This window comes from Galeopterus variegatus, unplaced genomic scaffold (assembly GCF_000696425.1).
Source record: "Galeopterus variegatus unplaced genomic scaffold, G_variegatus-3.0.2 Scaffold2456, whole genome shotgun sequence".
Lineage (NCBI taxonomy): Eukaryota > Metazoa > Chordata > Mammalia > Dermoptera > Cynocephalidae > Galeopterus > Galeopterus variegatus.
The window spans coordinates 108491-127341 of NW_007728567.1; the positions used below are offsets into that span (position 1 = coordinate 108491).

The 18851-nt window shown below is 41.9% G+C and overlaps 1 protein-coding gene across 1 annotated transcript in view; it reads left to right on the plus strand.

The window, feature by feature from the left end:
* The first annotated feature begins 93 nt into the window (after positions 1–93).
* Positions 94–18851, plus strand: part of CWH43 (cell wall biogenesis 43 C-terminal homolog (S. cerevisiae)) — a 58754-nt gene continuing 39996 nt past the window's right edge. The window contains exons 1-7 of the mRNA XM_008581779.1: positions 94–187; positions 1953–2144; positions 5613–5733; positions 6097–6251; positions 8503–8704; positions 12909–12997; positions 17889–18146. Of these exons, the coding sequence (XP_008580001.1) occupies positions 145–187; positions 1953–2144; positions 5613–5733; positions 6097–6251; positions 8503–8704; positions 12909–12997; positions 17889–18146 (1060 nt within the window). The 5' untranslated portion in view covers positions 94–144. The remainder of the gene's footprint in view (positions 188–1952; positions 2145–5612; positions 5734–6096; positions 6252–8502; positions 8705–12908; positions 12998–17888; positions 18147–18851) is intronic.

Consider the following 18851-nt stretch of genomic DNA (forward strand, 5'->3'; position numbering starts at 1 on the left):
CCAGCCGGGGCTCGGCACGTGGGCCAGCGCGCTGGCGGCGGATTCGGCAAGGGGACGTGGGGCGCCGACGCAGGCCCGGGAAGACGCGGTGGCCGGGTCCGGCGCGCGCGGCTTTCCTAGAAAGTGACGCTCCACGCCGCGGCGATGCCCTCCCTGTGGAGAGAAATCCTCCTGGAGACCCTCCTGGGTAAGCTGAGGCCGCCCTTGCCGCTCCCCGTGCCCTGCACGGAGCCGCCGCGCTCGGCCCGGTTGGCTGAGATCCGGGAGGCAGAAAAGCGCGCTCCGTGCCCAGAGTGGAGATGCTTATCGTCCCCTAGAAACTTTTGCTACCGAAGGGAATAGAAGGACAGAGTGAGGTTTCGAAGCCCAAGGTTCGGCGAGGCGCCCGCGGGAGACGCTGCCTCCCGAGCTCCCACGCCGCCCTGGGTTTGCTCCCAGCGGGTGCACATTCTCCGGCTGTCAGCCTTGAACCCGCCCCGATCCCTCCGTGCACACCCCGCTCCCCCGTGACCTTAAAGTTTAACCCAATACAATTGAATACTGAACTTTAACTTTCGGAGGGAAAAAGGCACCCGTTTTCCCCGGAGGCTGTAGGTGAGCGCCAGGAGGTAGCTACTGTCCTCGGCCCAGCACAAGTGGCCTTGGTGGCGGCTGCACACTTGAGCCTTGGAGAAAAGGGTTCGGACTCGAGTCTCGTGTGCTCACTTAGCAGCTTTGCAAGAAGTCCCAAGGACAATTTCTTGGTGTAATTCTGTCGGAGCTGTATGATTAAAATCAGAGGTCCCACACAAACGTGTGGGAAATTTCAAGAATCCCTCGGTTCGTTATGAAACAAGTATTCCTCCGGCCTGAGAGGGGCGCCTTCCGGAGAACTTGATTTTCTGGGAGCTGGTAATTCTCAGGAGGGCCTCAGACTCTATTTTTCTGATTCAGTTTGTACCTTATAAGTTGGGAGATGTAAAGCCACTGACATTCAGTAAGTACCTTGGGTGCTAGGTACTGTGCGGTACTTGATATCACTGAATCCTCCTAACAACTCTGTGAGGTGGTTAGAAGTCCTATTTTGCTGATTAAGAAAAGGAAGTCGAGAAGCAACTTGCGGGAAAGTTACCACACATAGTGGTTAGACCGGCTACGTTTGGAGCTAGGCTGCCTGGATTTAAGTTCACTCTATCTTTTGCTACTGTGTGATCTTAGACAATTATTTAACTCCGTGTTTCTCAGGATTTTGTTTGTTGTTTTGTTCTTGTTTACTTTGTTTGCTTTTGCATTTGAACGAGGGTAGGAGAAATAGTATCCACCTTATAGGACATGGGGTTGTATGAAGAATAGGAGAGCTGACCCATGCTAATAATTAGCACAGAGCCTAGCACATGGTAAGTGCCCATTAGCATTAATTATCATTTTTACACAAGATGACACAGGCAGTTGTTGGCAGAGGTGCAACTGACTTCAAATTTGGGTATTCCACTATCCTGCACTGCCTCTAAAAGTTGGGCTTAGAATGGTCTGTTCACAAGAAAATGATTGCTTAATCAAAGTGCTTTTGGATGTAGTCTGGGGTGGAGGAGAGAATCCTGCTGTTTGTTGCTCTTTTTGATTTTCATGGCATTTCTCATTATTAGGGGTCAATTTAGATAAGGAAATTTTATCAGTCAGGGTCCTGACAGGAAGCCAAATTCAACTCAGGTGGCCCAAGTGAATAGGACTTAATATAGGGATTACCTGCAGGGATAGGGACGTGGTTAAAGGAACAAACACGGGATGCTGGGATGCCAGGGGACTTGCAACAGCAGGAGGCGGGGGCAGGGAGGAATTCTGTTACTTGAACCCAGTTAAGGCCAAGAGTTATGAAAGGGGCGGGCAGCAGGAGTGGGTATGGTGGAGGGGCAGGGATACTGTTAGGGACAAGGCCAAAGTCACACTTTCTCTCTCTTAACATTTTTTTGTAGGATATGTTTCTTGGTCTCTCTACCATGGCCTGGCACCGATGATCTATTACTTTCCTCTGCAAACACTAGAACTCACTGGGCTTGAAGGTTTTAGTATAGCATTTCTTTCTCCGATATTCCTAACAATTACTCCTTTCTGGAAACTGGCTAACAAGAAGTGGATGTTAACCCTGCTGCGGATAATTACTGTTGGTAAGATTTTAAGTGTTTCTGTAAGTTTTGTGTTTTTTGGGTTTTTTTAGTTAAGAATCACATGAAATTATGTAGTGTGTTCTCTGAATGCTAAATGATCGAATTAAAAAAATCAAAGATTTCTTTTCCCCTTGCTGCTACCTTAGAAGAGTTTTAGTAGAATTGGAAGAGTAGACTGAGTCAGTGTTTTTCATTTCTAATGCTTCTGCGAGACTGGAAAGTCCTAAAATCAATGAAATGAGGAGGGGAACAATACCTTGGAGAACAGGTCAACTCTTCAATATATTGTGTCTTCTTTCCAACTATAACACAAGACTTAGAAGCCATTAAAAAAAGATTGTTGAAAATACTGCATAAGAAATACGAAAATTATGCATGACAAACACCACAGTAAGCAGTCAAACAACAAAGCAGAAAAAATATTTGCGACTTTCTTAGTCAAAGGGCTAATTTCCCTGATGTACAGTTTCTACAAACCAATAATACAAAGGACTTCAAAAAGTTCATGGAAAAATGGAATTAAATGATAAAAATAAAAAATATAAACTTTGTATAAGCTCCATCAAGGTCAAGACACTTTTGTAAGTGATGATACCATTTAGTCTATCCCTAAGGAACTGAGTGTCCTGGGAATTTAACTATTTTACATAATTAACTTAAGAAAAATAGGTACCCTTTAAAGTTTTCTTAAGGTTAGAAAAAAAGAAGTTAGAAGGAGACAAATCAGGACTGTAAGATGCATGTCTGATGATTTCCCATAGAAACTCTCCTAAAATTGCCCTTGTTTGATGAGAGGGGTGAGCAGGAGCATTGTCATGGTGGAGAACTCTCTGGTGAAGACTTCCTGGTGTTTTTCTGCTAAAGCTTTGGCTAACTTTCTCCAGACACTCTCATAATAAGCAGATGTTATTGTACTTTGGCCCTCCAGAAAGTTAATAAGCAAAAAGCCTTGAGCATCCCCAAATTGTTGCTATGACCTTTGCTGTTGACCAGTCTGCTTTTACTTTGACTGGATCACTTCCACCTCTTGGTAGCCATGGCTTTGATTGTGCTTTGTCTTCAGGATCATACTGGTAAAGCCATGTTTTATGAAACAGTATGTTTCATCTCCTGTTACAATTCTTCAAAGACATCCTTCAAGATCTTGATCCCACTTTCTTAAAATTTCCATTGGAAGCTCTGCTCTTGTCTGTAGCTGATCTGAGTGCAACAGTTTTGGAACCCATTGAGTGGAAAATTTGCTCAACTGTAATTTTTCAGTCAGATTGTGTAAGCTGAACCAGTTGACATGTTTGTGGTGTTGGCTATTGCTTCTGTTGTTAATCGTTGGTCCTCTTTAATCAGGGCACAGACAAGATTAACTTTTTCCTTCCAAATTGATGTGGATGGTCTGCTGCTGAAGGCTTCATCTTCAACATTGTCTCATCCCTTTTTAAAATGAGTTATCCATTTGTAAACTGCTGATTTCTTTGGGGCATTGTACCTATAAAGTTTTCGTAAAGCATCAGCAATTTCACCCTTCTTCCACCCAGGCTTTACCATAAATTTAATGTTTATTCTTGTTTCAATTTTAGCAGAATTCTTGTTCTTATATGGGCTTTTTTCAAAGATGTCTTATCCTCCTTAGTGCCTCAAACTAGATCCTGTTCAGACATGTTATAACATCTTAGTACAAGTTTATTTTGGTGCAAAAATTTTCTGTAATCCATAGATAGAAGACAAGCCCTTCACGAAATGGTGTCCCAAGGCATTGAAAGACATATCAAATGATCATAAAGTTTTCATCTCCAGAAATAATAGAAATGAAGCTGTCTACCCTGAACTGAGTAGATAGTAACTGACTTCAACTGCCATTGGCTTACAGTGTCCTTGTATGAATCACTGTGGCCTGAGTTTTGCAAGATTCATTTTTCTCTTCACACTCCAGGTTGGCTTCTGGGAGAGTGATCTCATCATTGCCACTTTTTTGTTGCCTTTGCTCAGTGCTGCCTTTGTGGGCTGTACTTACAGAGCCACCAGTTGAGCAGTTCCTGGGACAGTTTTTCATGACTGAAGTCCAGTTTTGGCCCAGTAACTTCTGGTGGCTACAAGGGCTGTGATATTAATTAAGTTGCGGTGGGTGTGGTATTTGAATCCAGGACTTCCTGTTGCTTCCTTTTACCTCTTTCCTCCACGAGAACCTATCACCTTCAGCATAGGTAGAATTATAGTGGGGAAAGTAGAGTAGGCAGGGAACATCATCAGAGCTGAGGATGAAGAGGCCAGTCCTGCCAGATACTCTTCCAGGTGACCACTGAGCTTTGTTGATGCTAAACAAAGGCTGAAGTAAGCCATGATTTACCTTAAAATCCCCCTCAAATGCTTCTTAAGAACTTGACCCAACTTTATTTTTAAAGATTCCTAAGGTGTCCTTACATCACCATTGAGGTCTGAGTGTTATAGGCTCTCTCACCTCTGGCATCTCTGAGATTTTAGGTTAATTACTATGTAATTAACATAGTAATTACATAGTTATTAACTGTGAAACTAGTTCATACTTCAATTGATTTAAGTTATATTTGACCATAAATATTTTGGCCAGTAGGATGCCTATAATAAAAAGACAGAGAAAAAAAGAGTTGGCAAGGGTGTGGAGAAATTGGAACCTTCACGTGATGCTGGTAGAAATGTAAGAAATGTAAAATGGTACAGCTACTTTGAAAACAGTTTGGCAGTTCCTCAAAATGTTAAACAAAGTTATCATATGAGCCAACAACTCCACTCCTTGATATATACCCAAGAAAAATGAAAATGTATGTTTACACAGAAACCTATATACAAATGTTCGTAGCAGCATTATTCATAAGAGCCAAAAAGTGGAAAAAACCTAAATGCCCATCAACTGATGAATGGATAAACAAAATGCAGTATACCTATCAATGGAATTTTATTTAGCCACCAAAAGGAATGAAGTGCTGATGCATGCTACAACATTGATCAACCTTGAAAACATTATGCTAAGGGAAAGAAGCCAGTCACAAAAGGCTATATTATATGATTCTATTGATATGAAATGCCCAGAACAAGAAAAAGCCATAGAGACAGAAAGATTAGTAATTGCCAGGGGCTTGGGGGTGGTAGTGGGGTAGAGAGGAGGGAATGGGGAGTGACTGCTAATAGGTATGGAGTTTCTTTTGGGGGTGATGAAATATTCTGGAATTTGATAGTCGTGATAGTCGCACAACCTTGTGAATATACCGAAAACTATTGAGTTATATACTTTGACATTTTGTAGTATGTGAATTTTGTGGTATGTGAATTATATTTCGATAAAAGTTTTAAAAGGATATATGTATATATAAAATTATATATTAACTCTATCTTCCCGAGTATAAAGATGGTATCACACACAACATTCATCAAATGCAGATCACCGAGTACCAGTGCATGCCTGCCGGAAATACTCAGCTCCCCTTCATTTGTTTGTAGGCAGCATAGCCTCCTTCCAGGCTCCAAATGCCACACTTCGACTGGTGGTCCTTGCACTTGGTGTGTCTTCCTCTCTGATAGTGCAAGCCGTGACTTGGTGGTCAGGAGGCAGTTTGCAAAGGTATGGTTCGTATCTTATGCACCTATAGACAAACAGATATGATCAGCTACCAAAGGGAAACTTGGGGCCAGCAGTTCCAAGTTATAAATTTTACCTTCTATGTGGCCTTGCAGAGTCTCCTTATTTTTTTCCTTTTCACAAAACCAGAATATGAATACTTACCATCAATCTCAATAATGTTTTGAGAATTAAAGAATTACAAGTTGCCTAAATAATGGGCTATATAAGTCATTTATGCTTCTGCAAATTATCAACAAGACCATTTCAGATACTCATTCATTCATTTCATCATGTGAAATTCATGATGAAACAGTACTTTGAATTCTCATAAAAAGTCTTTTAAAAATACTTTTGCACTTACAGGTACCTCAGAATCTGGGGATTCATTTTAGGACAGATTCTTCTTCTTGTTCTCCGCATATGGTATACTTCACTAAACCCAATCTGGAGTTATCCAGTGTCCAATAGAGTGGTGTTGACATTAAGTGCCATAGCCACGCTTGATCGTATCAGCACAGGTAAGTGTATGCCCAGTGATTTTAGGGATTTTTTTCTCTTGCAGAGTTTGCCTTTCCTATGTGAACGTAGCACATCATGAAAAGACCTATAAAAATAGCTTTTCTGCAATATCTCTCTATTTCAGCTTTTTCTCCCTTTGAAATAGTAACTAGTGCAGCCAGTGGGCTGTTTTCTAAGCAGAAGGCATCTTTTCCTTGCTAGTACAGCAAAATAAATAAACCATCTCTGACTTGTACCACTATGGCAGTGGGAGACTAGAACCTTGCCTCCCGCTGGCAGGTCATGTTAGCTCTGTCTTCCTCCCCCTTCCTCCACACCAGGCCCTCCAGGATGGGATTGTCCATCTTCCACCTCTACACTGACCCCAGTACATCTCTAACACTATGGAAAGTTACTGTGATCTACGGCTGGGGGACTACGTGGGTTTTTTTTCCAGGGGTTGGAAGCTCCACATCTGAACCTTGAAAAGAAAGGAAATCGCGCACATTCACACCTCCTTCCAAAGTACCTGTCTCTCTAGCTGAATTTGTCTGAGACACACATACCCAACTTGGAGGTTTGTTTTGTCTGCTAACCTGAGACTCTTCTTAAAAAGACGGGAGAAGTGTTACTGGATTCTAATTAACTTGCTCCTAGCTTTTTGTATAACTCTCAGTGAGTCACTGTTCTTTTGTAAAGGCAAGGAGAAATCTCACAGATTAATGGAAGTTTAGAGAGTATTGGCTCACCACGAACAAAGCGCTTGTATCATTCCCTTCTGGCCTCTATTTTGGCATGAGACAGAGGTAACAAGAATAGGGAGAAATTATGCAAGTACCTTGGTCATGTGGTATTCATATTAGTTAGAACATTTAGAACTTGGTCTCGTCCCCTGCAATCTAGTCCCCACTCCGATGTGAGTGTTCGACTCAGGCAGCACACTTTGCAGGTACAGCCTGATAAGGATCTGAACTGCAGCGTATTGTTTGCATTTCCTGACTTGAGTTTTCTTCTTTCTCGCCTCTATTTTAAATTTATGTGACCCAGTTGCTTGTTGTCTGTTTCTTCCATCCTCTGTTTCTGCCCTGTGCCCCCATTTACAAAACTCATACTCTTCACCAGCTTTCTAAGGATATCTGAATATACTGGATGTTTTTTGTAGTTTTATTTGTAGATTTGTTTGGTCCTGGGGAAAACTCACCCTCCATAGTACACTGCAGTTGACTCAGCAAATTCAGCTTAGGTACCTCTTTTTCCCAAAGACTCTCTGCTTAACCATCAGGCCCTGGCGTCTCTCCAGTCTCCCTCACCCTCTCCCACCCAGCCTCAGTCCCACCCCCAGCCCGAGCTCCATAGCTTTCAGCTCAGCTCCTCCTTCCTCTGATTCCGTTATTGTCAAAATAGCTTTCTTCGCTTCCCCCTTGGGAAATAAGACTGCCAGCCCCACAGGCAGACCCTATTCCTTCCTTCTCTCCCGCAGAGGGTCTCACAGTGTTGCAAAGCATCTGCCCAACCGGCTCTTTCTGTTCCTGCAAAGAAATTCTGCGGCATTTTCTCTGGTTGTTACATTTTTGTGCATGAAGTCATTTATATGATGAATTGAGACCTCTTGGCTAAACAGTACCATGAAGTATAATACAGTTAAGGAGCCACACTACCTAAGCTCAAATCCCATTTTCTTAGTTTCTCTTTACTAGCTGTGTGATCTCGGACAAGTTATTGATCTCTCTGGGCCAGTTTTCTAATCTGCACAGTGAGATTAGTAATAGAGCCTACCTCCTAAAGTTGTTGTGAAGATGAAATGAGTTAATATAAAGGGTCGGGAGAGGGGTTGGTGTGCAGTAACTGCTTAGTCGATGCAGTGTTATCTCTCTGGGCACACAAAGCATTAGATGGGAGCTGTTGGGAAGAAGCAGCCTGGGGTACTAGGAATGTTCCACTCAACTTGGATTACATTTGTCCCCTGAACATGTCATTTATTTTTTCTGCATATATTTTAGCCCTTAGTGTTAACTTCACATGAAGTAAATAACTCTGTTTTTTCACTTATCAAATTCCAAAATGCCTGTTCTTCTTTAAACCATTCCTTATCTGACCTGCCTGAAATCATCTCTCAGCACGTTCTGCTTTGTATCATAGTTGCACGTCTCCTCTCCCCTTCTAAAGTAAGCTCCTTGAAGCCAGCTATCATTTCTTACTTGCTAAAAGTCTGTTAAATATAGAGGGCAGATTTCCATGTAACTGACCCTTTTCCATTTTTTATTATTCTAGATGGTGACTGCAGTAAACCTGAAGGAAAGAAGACTGGTGAGACAGCCCAGAGGATGGCCTCCAGACCTAACTGGCTGTTGGCAGGGGCTGCCTTTGGTAGCCTCATGTTCCTCACCCACTGGATTTTTGGAGAGGTCTCTCTTGTTTCCCGATGGGCAGTGACTGGGCATCCCCACCCAGGGCCAGATCCTAACCCATTTGGGTGAGTTTGGGATCAGAATCAATCAAGAAGTTGGCTACAATGGTTGGATGAAGACATACCTCCTTTGTGGGACAGCTGGATCTATGCTGCCCACATATTTCATATCCAGTCTTTCTAGATATCAGAAACATTGCATGAAATTATTGTATACCTGGAGGTGAAGGGGCCTGAAGGGTATTTTCCCCTGTGCTGAAGGATGGCTGAAAAGTAGATGAGGGAGGACCGAGGGCTGTGCACAGCTAAGTAAGAGGTTCCTGGAGCTTCTAGAGCTCCTGCATTGGTATTCTGAGGAATCCCCGCATAGATGAGCATTTTCAGTAGCAGGGAGGGTACAGCATTCCATGGCCATTTTCTCTAGATCCTACTGTTACAGTTATGGGAATTTAGTAGGAAGAGACCACAATGCCCTAAGGAGAGAGACCAGGTTGGCAGGCTGGGGCACAGATCTCTATTCTCTGCAAAGGAGAGAAGCCCCAGGAGATCTCTGCGTCCTCTGGAACTTTGGGACTTGGTCCAATCATGGGGCACACAGGAAGTTAGCACTATTTTTTTAAATTTAATTTAATTTAATCAATATATAATGTAGTTGATTTTCATGTCCTTTTACTGAATCCTCCCTCCTGCCTCCTTCTCCCCTCTTCATCAACATCATATCTGTTTGCTTGTCTTAACAAGTTCAAGGAATTGTGACTGTTGTGTCTTCTTCCCTGCCTCCCCCCCATTTGTTTGTGTATTTATTTACTTATTTTTAGCTCCCACAAATAAGTGAGAACATGTGATATTTCTCTTTCTGTGCCTGACTTATTTCACTTAATATAATTTTTTCTAAGTCCATCCAAGTTGCTGTGAATGGTAGTATTTCATTCTTTTTTATAGCAGAGTAGTATTCCATTGTGTAGATATACCATAGTCTCCTTATCCACTCATCTGATGATGGACATTTGGGCTGGTTCCAACTCTTAGCTATTGTGAATAGTGCTGCAATAAACATTGGAGTACAGGTATCCCTTCAACATTATGATTTCCATTCCTCTGGGTATATTCCCAGCAGTGGAATAGCTGGGTCGTATGATAGATCTATCTGTAATTGTTTGAGGAACCTCCAAACCATTTTCCATAAACGCTGCACCATTTTGCTGTCCCACCAACAGTGTAGAAGCATTCCTTTTTTTTTTTTAAAGGATGACTGGTAAGGGGATCTTAACCCTTGAATTGGTGTTGTCAACACCACACTCTCCCAAGTGAGCCAACTGGCCATCCCTTTATAGGGATCTGAACCCGTGGCCTTGGTGTTATCAGCACCACACTCTCCCAAGTGAGCCATGGACTGGCCCTAGGAGGGTTCCTTTTTCTCCGCAACTTCGTCAGCATTTATCATTCTCGGTCTTTTGGATTTTAGCCATCCTAACTGGAGTGAGATGGTATATCAGTGTGGTTAGTCTGTATTTGTCTGTGTGCTTGGTCCTCATTAACCCTCTCTCTGCTCTTCCTGATCTCTCTTTTCCCCTGTGGCTATGTCAATACTTTCATGCAAAAGACTGGAGGAACCTTTAAAAGGTCTGCCTCATGTATCTTTTCTTTCTGGTAGTGCTGAAATGCTCACAATTGGGGACATGCAGCTGTCTGCCAGATCTTTCCCCAGTAGGCATCTGGGCATATCCCACAGGCTTCTGAACTTCAGCTTGTCCAAGTCTGGACTCAGTCTTTCCCAGTCCCCAAAACATGTTCTCCTTCCTCATGCCCTGGTCTACTCCTTCTACCCGCCCCATCATCTAAACCTGAAGTCAGGAGTTATCCTAGAGTTCCCTGTCTTCCTCATTTTCTCTAACTCATGTCTACTGCTTCTCTCCAATCCTCCATTCCTGTCAACCCCCACCCACATCTGCCTGAGTTGTAGTCCTCACCATTTTTCATCTGGGCTATTGCTGTTGTCTCCTAACTGTCCCTGTTTAGTGTAGTTTTCTCCATGCTGCTGCAGAATGCTCTGTCTAAAATGCAAATCTGATTCCATTGCTCCTTTGCTTAAAACCTTTCAGCAGTTTTTTCTCCATACCAAGGGAAAATACCGCCTCCCACCCCACCCCATATGAGACAGGATCTGGCCCCCTTACTTACCTTTCCAAATGTTCCGTGATCTTATCCCTGTGCTTCCCCTGGGCTGAACCCACTTGCAGTTCTCTGGAAGTACCAGACTGTTCCAGTGCTCCATTGCGTGAACATGTTGTTCCCTCTGCCTGGGCTTCTCTTTCTGCCTTGACATCCTGGCAAGGTCTTATCCACTCTTCAGAATCCAGCTCAAACATCTCTGTGAAGTCTTCTCTTATTTTGGAAGAGCAAAAGGAGAACTGGGCCAGGAACCCAAGGCTGGGCTTGAGGCTGGAGCCCTGGTGGCTGACAGCAGCTCACCATTCAGCTTTGGGTCACTCATGTTACATCCCTGGCCTTGTTCTCACCTGTAAAATGAGGGCTTTGTTTTCTGACATTCTCTAATTCTCCATGTTGGAGTGAGTCTGGAAAGATGGAGCTGCAACTCACGAGACCAGCACTTCCCAAACCATGTTCTGTAGAACACTGGTTGTCTTGAGATGTTAACGGTTACTCTGAGGGGGAAGAAAAAGGCTTCTAGATTAAATAGGTTTAGGAAATACTGCATTTCATATCCCTTTCATATTCACATTTGCGATTCACAATGCTCGTTAGCATACTAGAGACTCTTGGAGGTTTCCCAAACTTATTTGAACAAGGCATTCTTCTTTAGAACACCTATTAACATCTCATAAAATAAGTGTTTCTCAGAACCCTGTTTGAGAAACATTGTGTTAGACCATGTTAGGCTCACCACCATCACAGTAGGAATTGCTTTCCAAAATTCATTAACTCTACTTAAGGACATGGGTCGTAGGTAAGTTTTGATAGGAGAAAGAGGTGAGAGAGAGGTTCTCAGGGTGCTGAAGGGCCCTTGGGTAACCAAAGGAGCAGAGCAGAGCATAGACCCTGGGAGGGCAAGGGAGGAGGGCAGATGGGGTCTTAGTCACAGGTTCCAGCTTCCCATCAGCCCACCCCAGCGCTAGCAACCACATTACTCTTACTTTTCTGTAGCACTTGCCACCTTCCGACGCTTCTGCACTGTTTATTGATGGTGTTTATTGTATGTTTCCCCCACTACAATGGGAGGGCTATGGCATCTTCATTCATTGATGTATCCCAAGCACCTAGAACAGAGCCTCGCACATAGTAGGCACTCATAAATATTTGTCGTTGAATTGGGGATAGAAAAACATCAGCACCATCCTCCATGGTCTTTTCTCACATCTGATCTTCCATGTTCCCAGGATAATCCTTAACCTCAGGAGGTTGGGGCAGGCAGTGTAGTGGCCAAGAGCCTCCTGCCAGAGCCTGAGGACCGTTGGCGGATTCTCAGTCCCATGTGGGCTGTTGTGTGTGACTCCAGACAGGTTATGTAAGTGCTCTTTCCTCCAGTATTTTCCTCTGCAAAATGGGGATAATAATAGCATTGACCTTGCAGACCCATGAGGATTAAGTGAATCATAGTACAGGTAACAATCTTAAAACAGTTCCTCGTATGCAGTATATGCTATGTTTTTTAGCTTAATTTATATTACAGCTACTTAATTGAGTGTTATATCGTAGCTATTATTACTGCTGGATTTCCCCCTAAAATTTAGTTAAATTCTCTTTTTCCTCCTCCTACAAGTTTTTGCTACAATAGCAAAAGAATGAAATAGTTTGTAGTTGTTTTTAAAAACACACAACTGTCAATTATTTATCAAACTGACACTGGTCTCAGGAAGGCAGAGGCTATAGATAAAAGCAGTATTGAGGCAGAGAAAAGAAAGAAAAAAGGCAAAATAAATAGAAAATGTTTCCAATGATTTTTTTCTTTTTGTCTTTGGCAGAGACATGACCAATATGCACTATAATTTAATAGCCTGAAAAAACACAATCACTATGTTTCCGTTGACATGAAAGACTGCTCATATCATTTATCAGAGTTTTCATTACTTCAGTGTTCTGAATGGGTATGATATTGGTTCTCAATGGGCTCTCATTATCTCATAGGTTGTTTCACACTTATATTATCTCTTGGATGTACCTAGAGGTAGGAGGGATATTTCTATTTTATATTCAGGACAATGGAATATTAATAATGTCAAGTATTGTATGGCATGTCTTTTTTTTACAGAGGTGCAGTTCTGTTGGGCTTGGCAAGTGGATTGATGCTTTCAGCTTGTTCATGGTTTCATGGGACTAGCTTCATCTGGTGGGTTACAGGTATGTGCAATTTGCCTGTGTGCCATCACTGAGCTTGGTTATCCAGTTTACTTGCAAGCATGTGCAAATAGACTGGAAGTAGATGCTGCCATACAGACATGTGCTGTGGCCAGACAGACTATTACAACTATAACCCAGATGCCACTAAGGTCACCGGTGACCACCTGCTCCAGGTTCCTGCTTCCTCCTATTTCAGTCTTCCTCCTCCTGTGGCTGGCATCTCATTCCCCTGGACTACACTGCCGTAATATGCCTCTTCTCAAAAATACTTATACAATGCACAGGTGTAAGTAGCAGATTTTACTGAGGATACAGAAGGTTACACTTTGCCATGTTGCTAGTTGCTAGGCCTTTCTGTCTTCAAGATTCCTTACTTTTCCATTTTTCAGAAATGCCTTCCTTTGAGATTCCATAAGGAAGCTCAATTTCCCTTTCTCTTTCACACATAACACTTTAGCTCCCCACCCTTCTATCCAGCTTTGGAGTCTATGTTTGCTGGGTCAAAAACTGAAGCATCTGTCCTTGGTCACACCCTTTAGGGTCCCAGAAATACTGGTGAAGGCTGTTGTGTTTCAGGCTGCCCTTTTTGAGCATGAGGGAGCATTGTACGTATCTCCTGTGACCTAATTATGCCACTCCTCCTTCCCCTTAAAACTCAGCAATGTTTATAGTCAGTTTTGCTGACTATAAGTAAAAAAAATCCCCCACTCTGTTACAGAGCAAGTGCTATCTTTGGTTTCTGTGAGGAGAGATGTCCTCATACATATTAATTAAGCAGGCTATCCAGAGTGTCGTGCTAGATGCTGCATATGGATTGTGAGATTGTATATCAGTAATAGATATGGGATGAATAGCACAGGTAAATTCCTGCACACCGTCAGCTCTGTCACCCTTGCATGGACATACATGTGTGATCCAAACAGCCTGCTAAATTAGTGAGGGTGGCCAGGGCCTCTTCCGCCTGGAGCTGTGTGAGCTAACCATTGCAGCCATGTTGAGCTGTTTTTACTTGCTTGTGTATTTTCCAGTAGGCATTCCCTCTGGAGTCTGCAGAAGTTTGTGTGCATATAGGAGTTTTTTCTCATCAGAGAACTCCTTCGGGAGATTCCTTAGGGAAAGGGTCAGATAACTTTGTTGATGCAAAGTTTGCAATGAGCACATGCAAGTATAGCTTCTTAATCTGTTTGCAATTTGGAACAGGAAAATGAGAAATGCATTGAAAGTTTGTTCAGCATTTACATCATGCCTTTTCTCATAGAATATAAGCAAAATGCTTATTGGGCAGGTAATTAACAGCTTCATTTTATACATGGGAAAACCGAGGAAGACAAAAACACAGGCCGTTAAAGAACAGAAAAGCTGTGAACTTATAGTCGTATATTTATTTCCCCTGATAAGTAAGGTCATATCCTTGAAAGTCAAACCTAATCTAGTTTTGCGGTCTCTCTGAAGTATTAAATAGTGGTTTCAAAGACTCTAAGGGCAAGCAGATTTAAGGCTTTTAATAGGCTATTTGCAGTAGAGGAAAGCAGGGCCATAATTCATGAGCTTTCTGATCTGCTCACCTGAAATAAGTTGGAGCTCACACTTAATTATCTGGAGATGGTGCCCACTTTTCACTGTGATTCATCTCTGGACACCAGATGATAAAGCGGAGTGTAGCAAAAGGAATCATGTTTTCCCACTGCACAGTTTAAGCTTATTACAGTCCCAATTGGGGACTCAGCATAAAATTAATTATGGCAGGGACAGAAGAATTTCATAAAAGCAAAGATACAGGAGCTTTAAATCTTGATAGCAATTAAATTAGTAAAATCAAAGTTCTATTGAAAGAAAAAGGCATAGATGTAGCGAACTCATTGATAGGACTCCAGTGTACTATACAGTGTGCAAATAATGTTATCATCTGAAAAACTCAATCTACTGAAAACTAACATGTCGGTTATTATAAGTGTTATTGAAATGCTATTAGTTCTGCTTGATGTCTTAGATGTTGTAAAAATCTGGGGGAGATTATTTGTCTTTTTTTTTTTTTTTTAAAAGATGACCGGTAAGGGGATCCTAACCCTCAACTTGGTGTTGTCAGCACCACGCTCAGCCAGTGAGCGAACCGGCCATCCCTATATGGGATCCGAACCCGCTGCCTTGGCGTTATCAGCACCGCACTCTCCCGAGTGAGCCACAGGCCGGCCCCTGGGGGAGATTATTTGTCTTTTTTTTTTTTTTTTAAAAGATGACCGGTAAGGGGATCCTAACCCTCAACTTGGTGTTGTCAGCACCACGCTCAGCCAGTGAGCGAACCGGCCATCCCTATATGGGATCCGAACCCGCTGCCTTGGCGTTATCAGCACCGCACTCTACCGAGTGAGCCACAGGCCGGCCCCTGGGGGAGATTATTTGGAAGGGCTCAGTCTCAAACAAAAACAGTTAAGGTACAGTTAAGTGAAAAAGGCAAAGTGACTAACAGTTTGTGTCATATGCTACTACTTGTGTGCAAAAAGGAGAGCAACACACACATGTATTTCTTGGTATGCGCAGAAAAGGTCTGGAAGGATGTACTAGGCAACATTGGTTGCCTTCATTAACGGGAACTAGGAAGGTGGCAGGTTCGGAAGTTCCCTCTTGTACCATTTCAATTTTGGGTTTTGAATTTATAACCTACTTAGAAATAAAATTTTAGGGCCGGCCCGGTGGCGCACTGGATAGTGCGCCGCTTGGGAAGCGCGGCGGCGCTCCCGCCCGAGGGTTCGGATCCCACATACAGACCGGTTCCCGCTCACTGGTTGAGCGAGGCGCGGGAGCAACACCGAGGGTTGCGATCCCGTTGCCAGTCCCCGGTCCGGTACGGGGGCAACACTGAGGGTTGCAATCCGTTGCCGGACACGGAAAAAAGACAAAAGACAAAAAAAAAAAAAAAAAGAAATAAAATTTTAGTGTATTTAAAAATAAAGAACCTATTTGAAATTAGAAACTAAATTAAAAATAAAAGCAACAACAGTCAAAGGAAATTTAAAGCTATGTTTACTTTCTCTCCAGATAATTAATTCTCTGTAGTAAGACAAAGGCAACAAAATCATTCTAACAACTTCAGATTAGCATGTCAAATTAGGACTCATTCTTTTAAAAATAGTGCTGTAAGCCAGTAATAATCACTAATAATTATTACTAATAATTAAATAAGTATAACTTAAAATGCCATACAATTTTCATCATTAATTTGGTAAAGATTTTTAGAAAAATAATTTGGGCAGGATTTGAAAGATGTCGAGACTTTTGGCAAGTTTTCTGCAGGAAGTAAAGACTGGTATAACCTTCCAGGGAAGCAGCTGGCCACAAATGATGACTTTAAAATGCTTATACCTCTTGACACAGTAGTTATACTGCTAGGAATCTGTTTTAAGGAAATAATTGGAGATGTAGTAAGAGATTTATTGACAAAGATGTGTATCACACTGTTATTTTAAAAGCTTGATATTGGAAGCTTCATAAAGGGTCAACAATAGGAAAATAGTTGCTTATATTATATATTTATCTAGTGAAGTATTATATATAGATAAAAATGTTTTAGAAAAAAATTAACATGAGAAAATATTCTTGATATGTCACATAAAAACCTGTAGATAATCCTCAAGATGGGGTACAGTTCCATTTATGTCAAAATACTTCTATAGGTACATGGGAAAAGACTTCAGAGAAATATACAGAAGTATTGGTCTTAGGTAATCCATAATTGCCTCTTCATGGTTCTGTATTTTTAAAATTGTATAGCAAATAGGCATCACAGTTGTTTTATTTCAAAATGAAAAATTACCATTGTAGGATCTAAGTATTTGAAGTTCTCACTATGGAGTTAAACTCTGTGGGTTGTAGAGGACCTGGAATCAGTTCTCATGTCTGTCTGAGTGATGTTCATTTGGAAGTGGGGAGGAAGAGACAGTTGCCTGGCATTGCCCCGTGAGGGTGCAGGTGGAACTTGTTAATGGATATGAGTCAAGGGGTGTTAAGAAGCCAGCTGGAACCATTTTCTGCTCACCGCTCCTTTTCTGGAGTTCTTGCCCCAAGCAGCGAAGAATCTGCTGTAGATACCCTTCCTTGAAGGGTGGGTCCCAATTGTACAACATGGATTGAAATGTTTCAAAAATGTCGTATTATCTATGGACAGATGTTATATTGATGGTTCCAAGATAGGGTGGACCCTGAAGTGTTGTTTCAAAGCTGATTTCACAGGAATTGAGAGAAAGGTTACATGACCTCAGTGTTGACTCAACAAACTAACATTTTACTAAGTGCCTTCTGTGGACCGGGCAGAGGGCACAGCTCCCAACACCTGGAACCGCAGGATTGCTAAACCAGCGAGTCTACTAACTACCTCAGTCATGTCTTCCTTTGGGGCTGTGTGGTCGGGAAAGTCAATATACATATTGTAGGACAAGGGGAAGAAGCATTTAGATGGGCAGAAATTCCTTTAGAAAGTCCCTTAACTAAAACGTTCTAGAAACCACACTGACTCTGTTTTCTAATGTTCTGTATCTGGCTGGTTAAATTTAACAGACGTATTTTTGATATTATAGATTATTTCAGTTTTTACTGTAAAACTGCCTTCTTCCCTACCCCCTCCCCTCCTGAGAAATAGCATTGGACCGAGATTTACTAGACTCCAATTCTACCTCCAGCTGTGCCAGTAACTGGCTGTGTGTCCTTGAGCAAATCCCATTAACCTTGCTAGACCTTAGTGTTCTCATGTGTCTGGAGATTGGACAGTATACTGCTAAGGCCGCTTTTGGCCTTAAGTGGCTATAAATTGCTATAATAAAGCTTCTTGTAAGCTTTACTGCTTTCCTGTCATATTTGTTCTTTGTTTTTGATATTCTTCTTCCTCTCTCACAAACAGGAGCGACTTCAGCTGCAGGTCTCCTTTACCTGCCCACATGGGCAGCTGCTGTTTCTGGCTGTGTGCTGGCTGGCTTCACTATGTCCATGTGGCCTCAAGTGATTGGACACCTTATTAGCTCAGGGACAAGCCCTGGGAAAACCATGACCGTTGCCATGATATTTTATCTTCTAGAAATATTTTTCTGTGCCTGGTGCACAGCTTTTAAGTTTGTCCCAGGAGGTGTCTACGCTAGAGAAAGATCTGATGTGCTTTTGGGTGAGTACATTTAAAAGGTCTGGATTAAAGTAACTGTTCAAAAATATCCTTGAGGAATGATAACTAGGATTTAGCACTTTACACGACTGGTGGAAATCAATAGGTTGATATTGCTGTCTTAGTAAAATAGACTCAATCAAAACAAAACAAAAACAAGAAAAAAACTGGAAGGATACCTAAATGATAAATTAAAAACAAATTTCTTAATTCATCTATGCATTTCAGTAATGTTTAATATTACAAAGGCCTTTTAAATGAATTAGTTGTAAAAATAGTTTAATCCATAATATTTTTACCAATAAAATATATGTATTATATATATGTATCTTTGTGTAAATGATAAATTCCAAAGTAGTAGAGTAAACATATTTTTCATTTCAGTGGTTATGAACTCACCTACAAAAATTAAAATTTCATAAACTTAGCTCAGTTTAATATTTTAAAAATTGCCTTCTGGCAATAATGAAATTATTGATGTATACCAGACATCAAAAATCAAATGTTGCCAATCATTTTAGTTTAAGTAAAACATGTTGTTGGGAAAATAGAATAGTTTGGTCAGGGCCCTCGCCTCGGTCCGTTGGGTGTGGTTTTAGCACATCCATTGTAAGTAAATTGTGTGTGTTATGGAGTTAGTGCACATGCTCGCCAATGTATCTTTTTAGTTTTTTGCTATTCTTGAGAGGGAGAGGGGAGGGCGGGGGG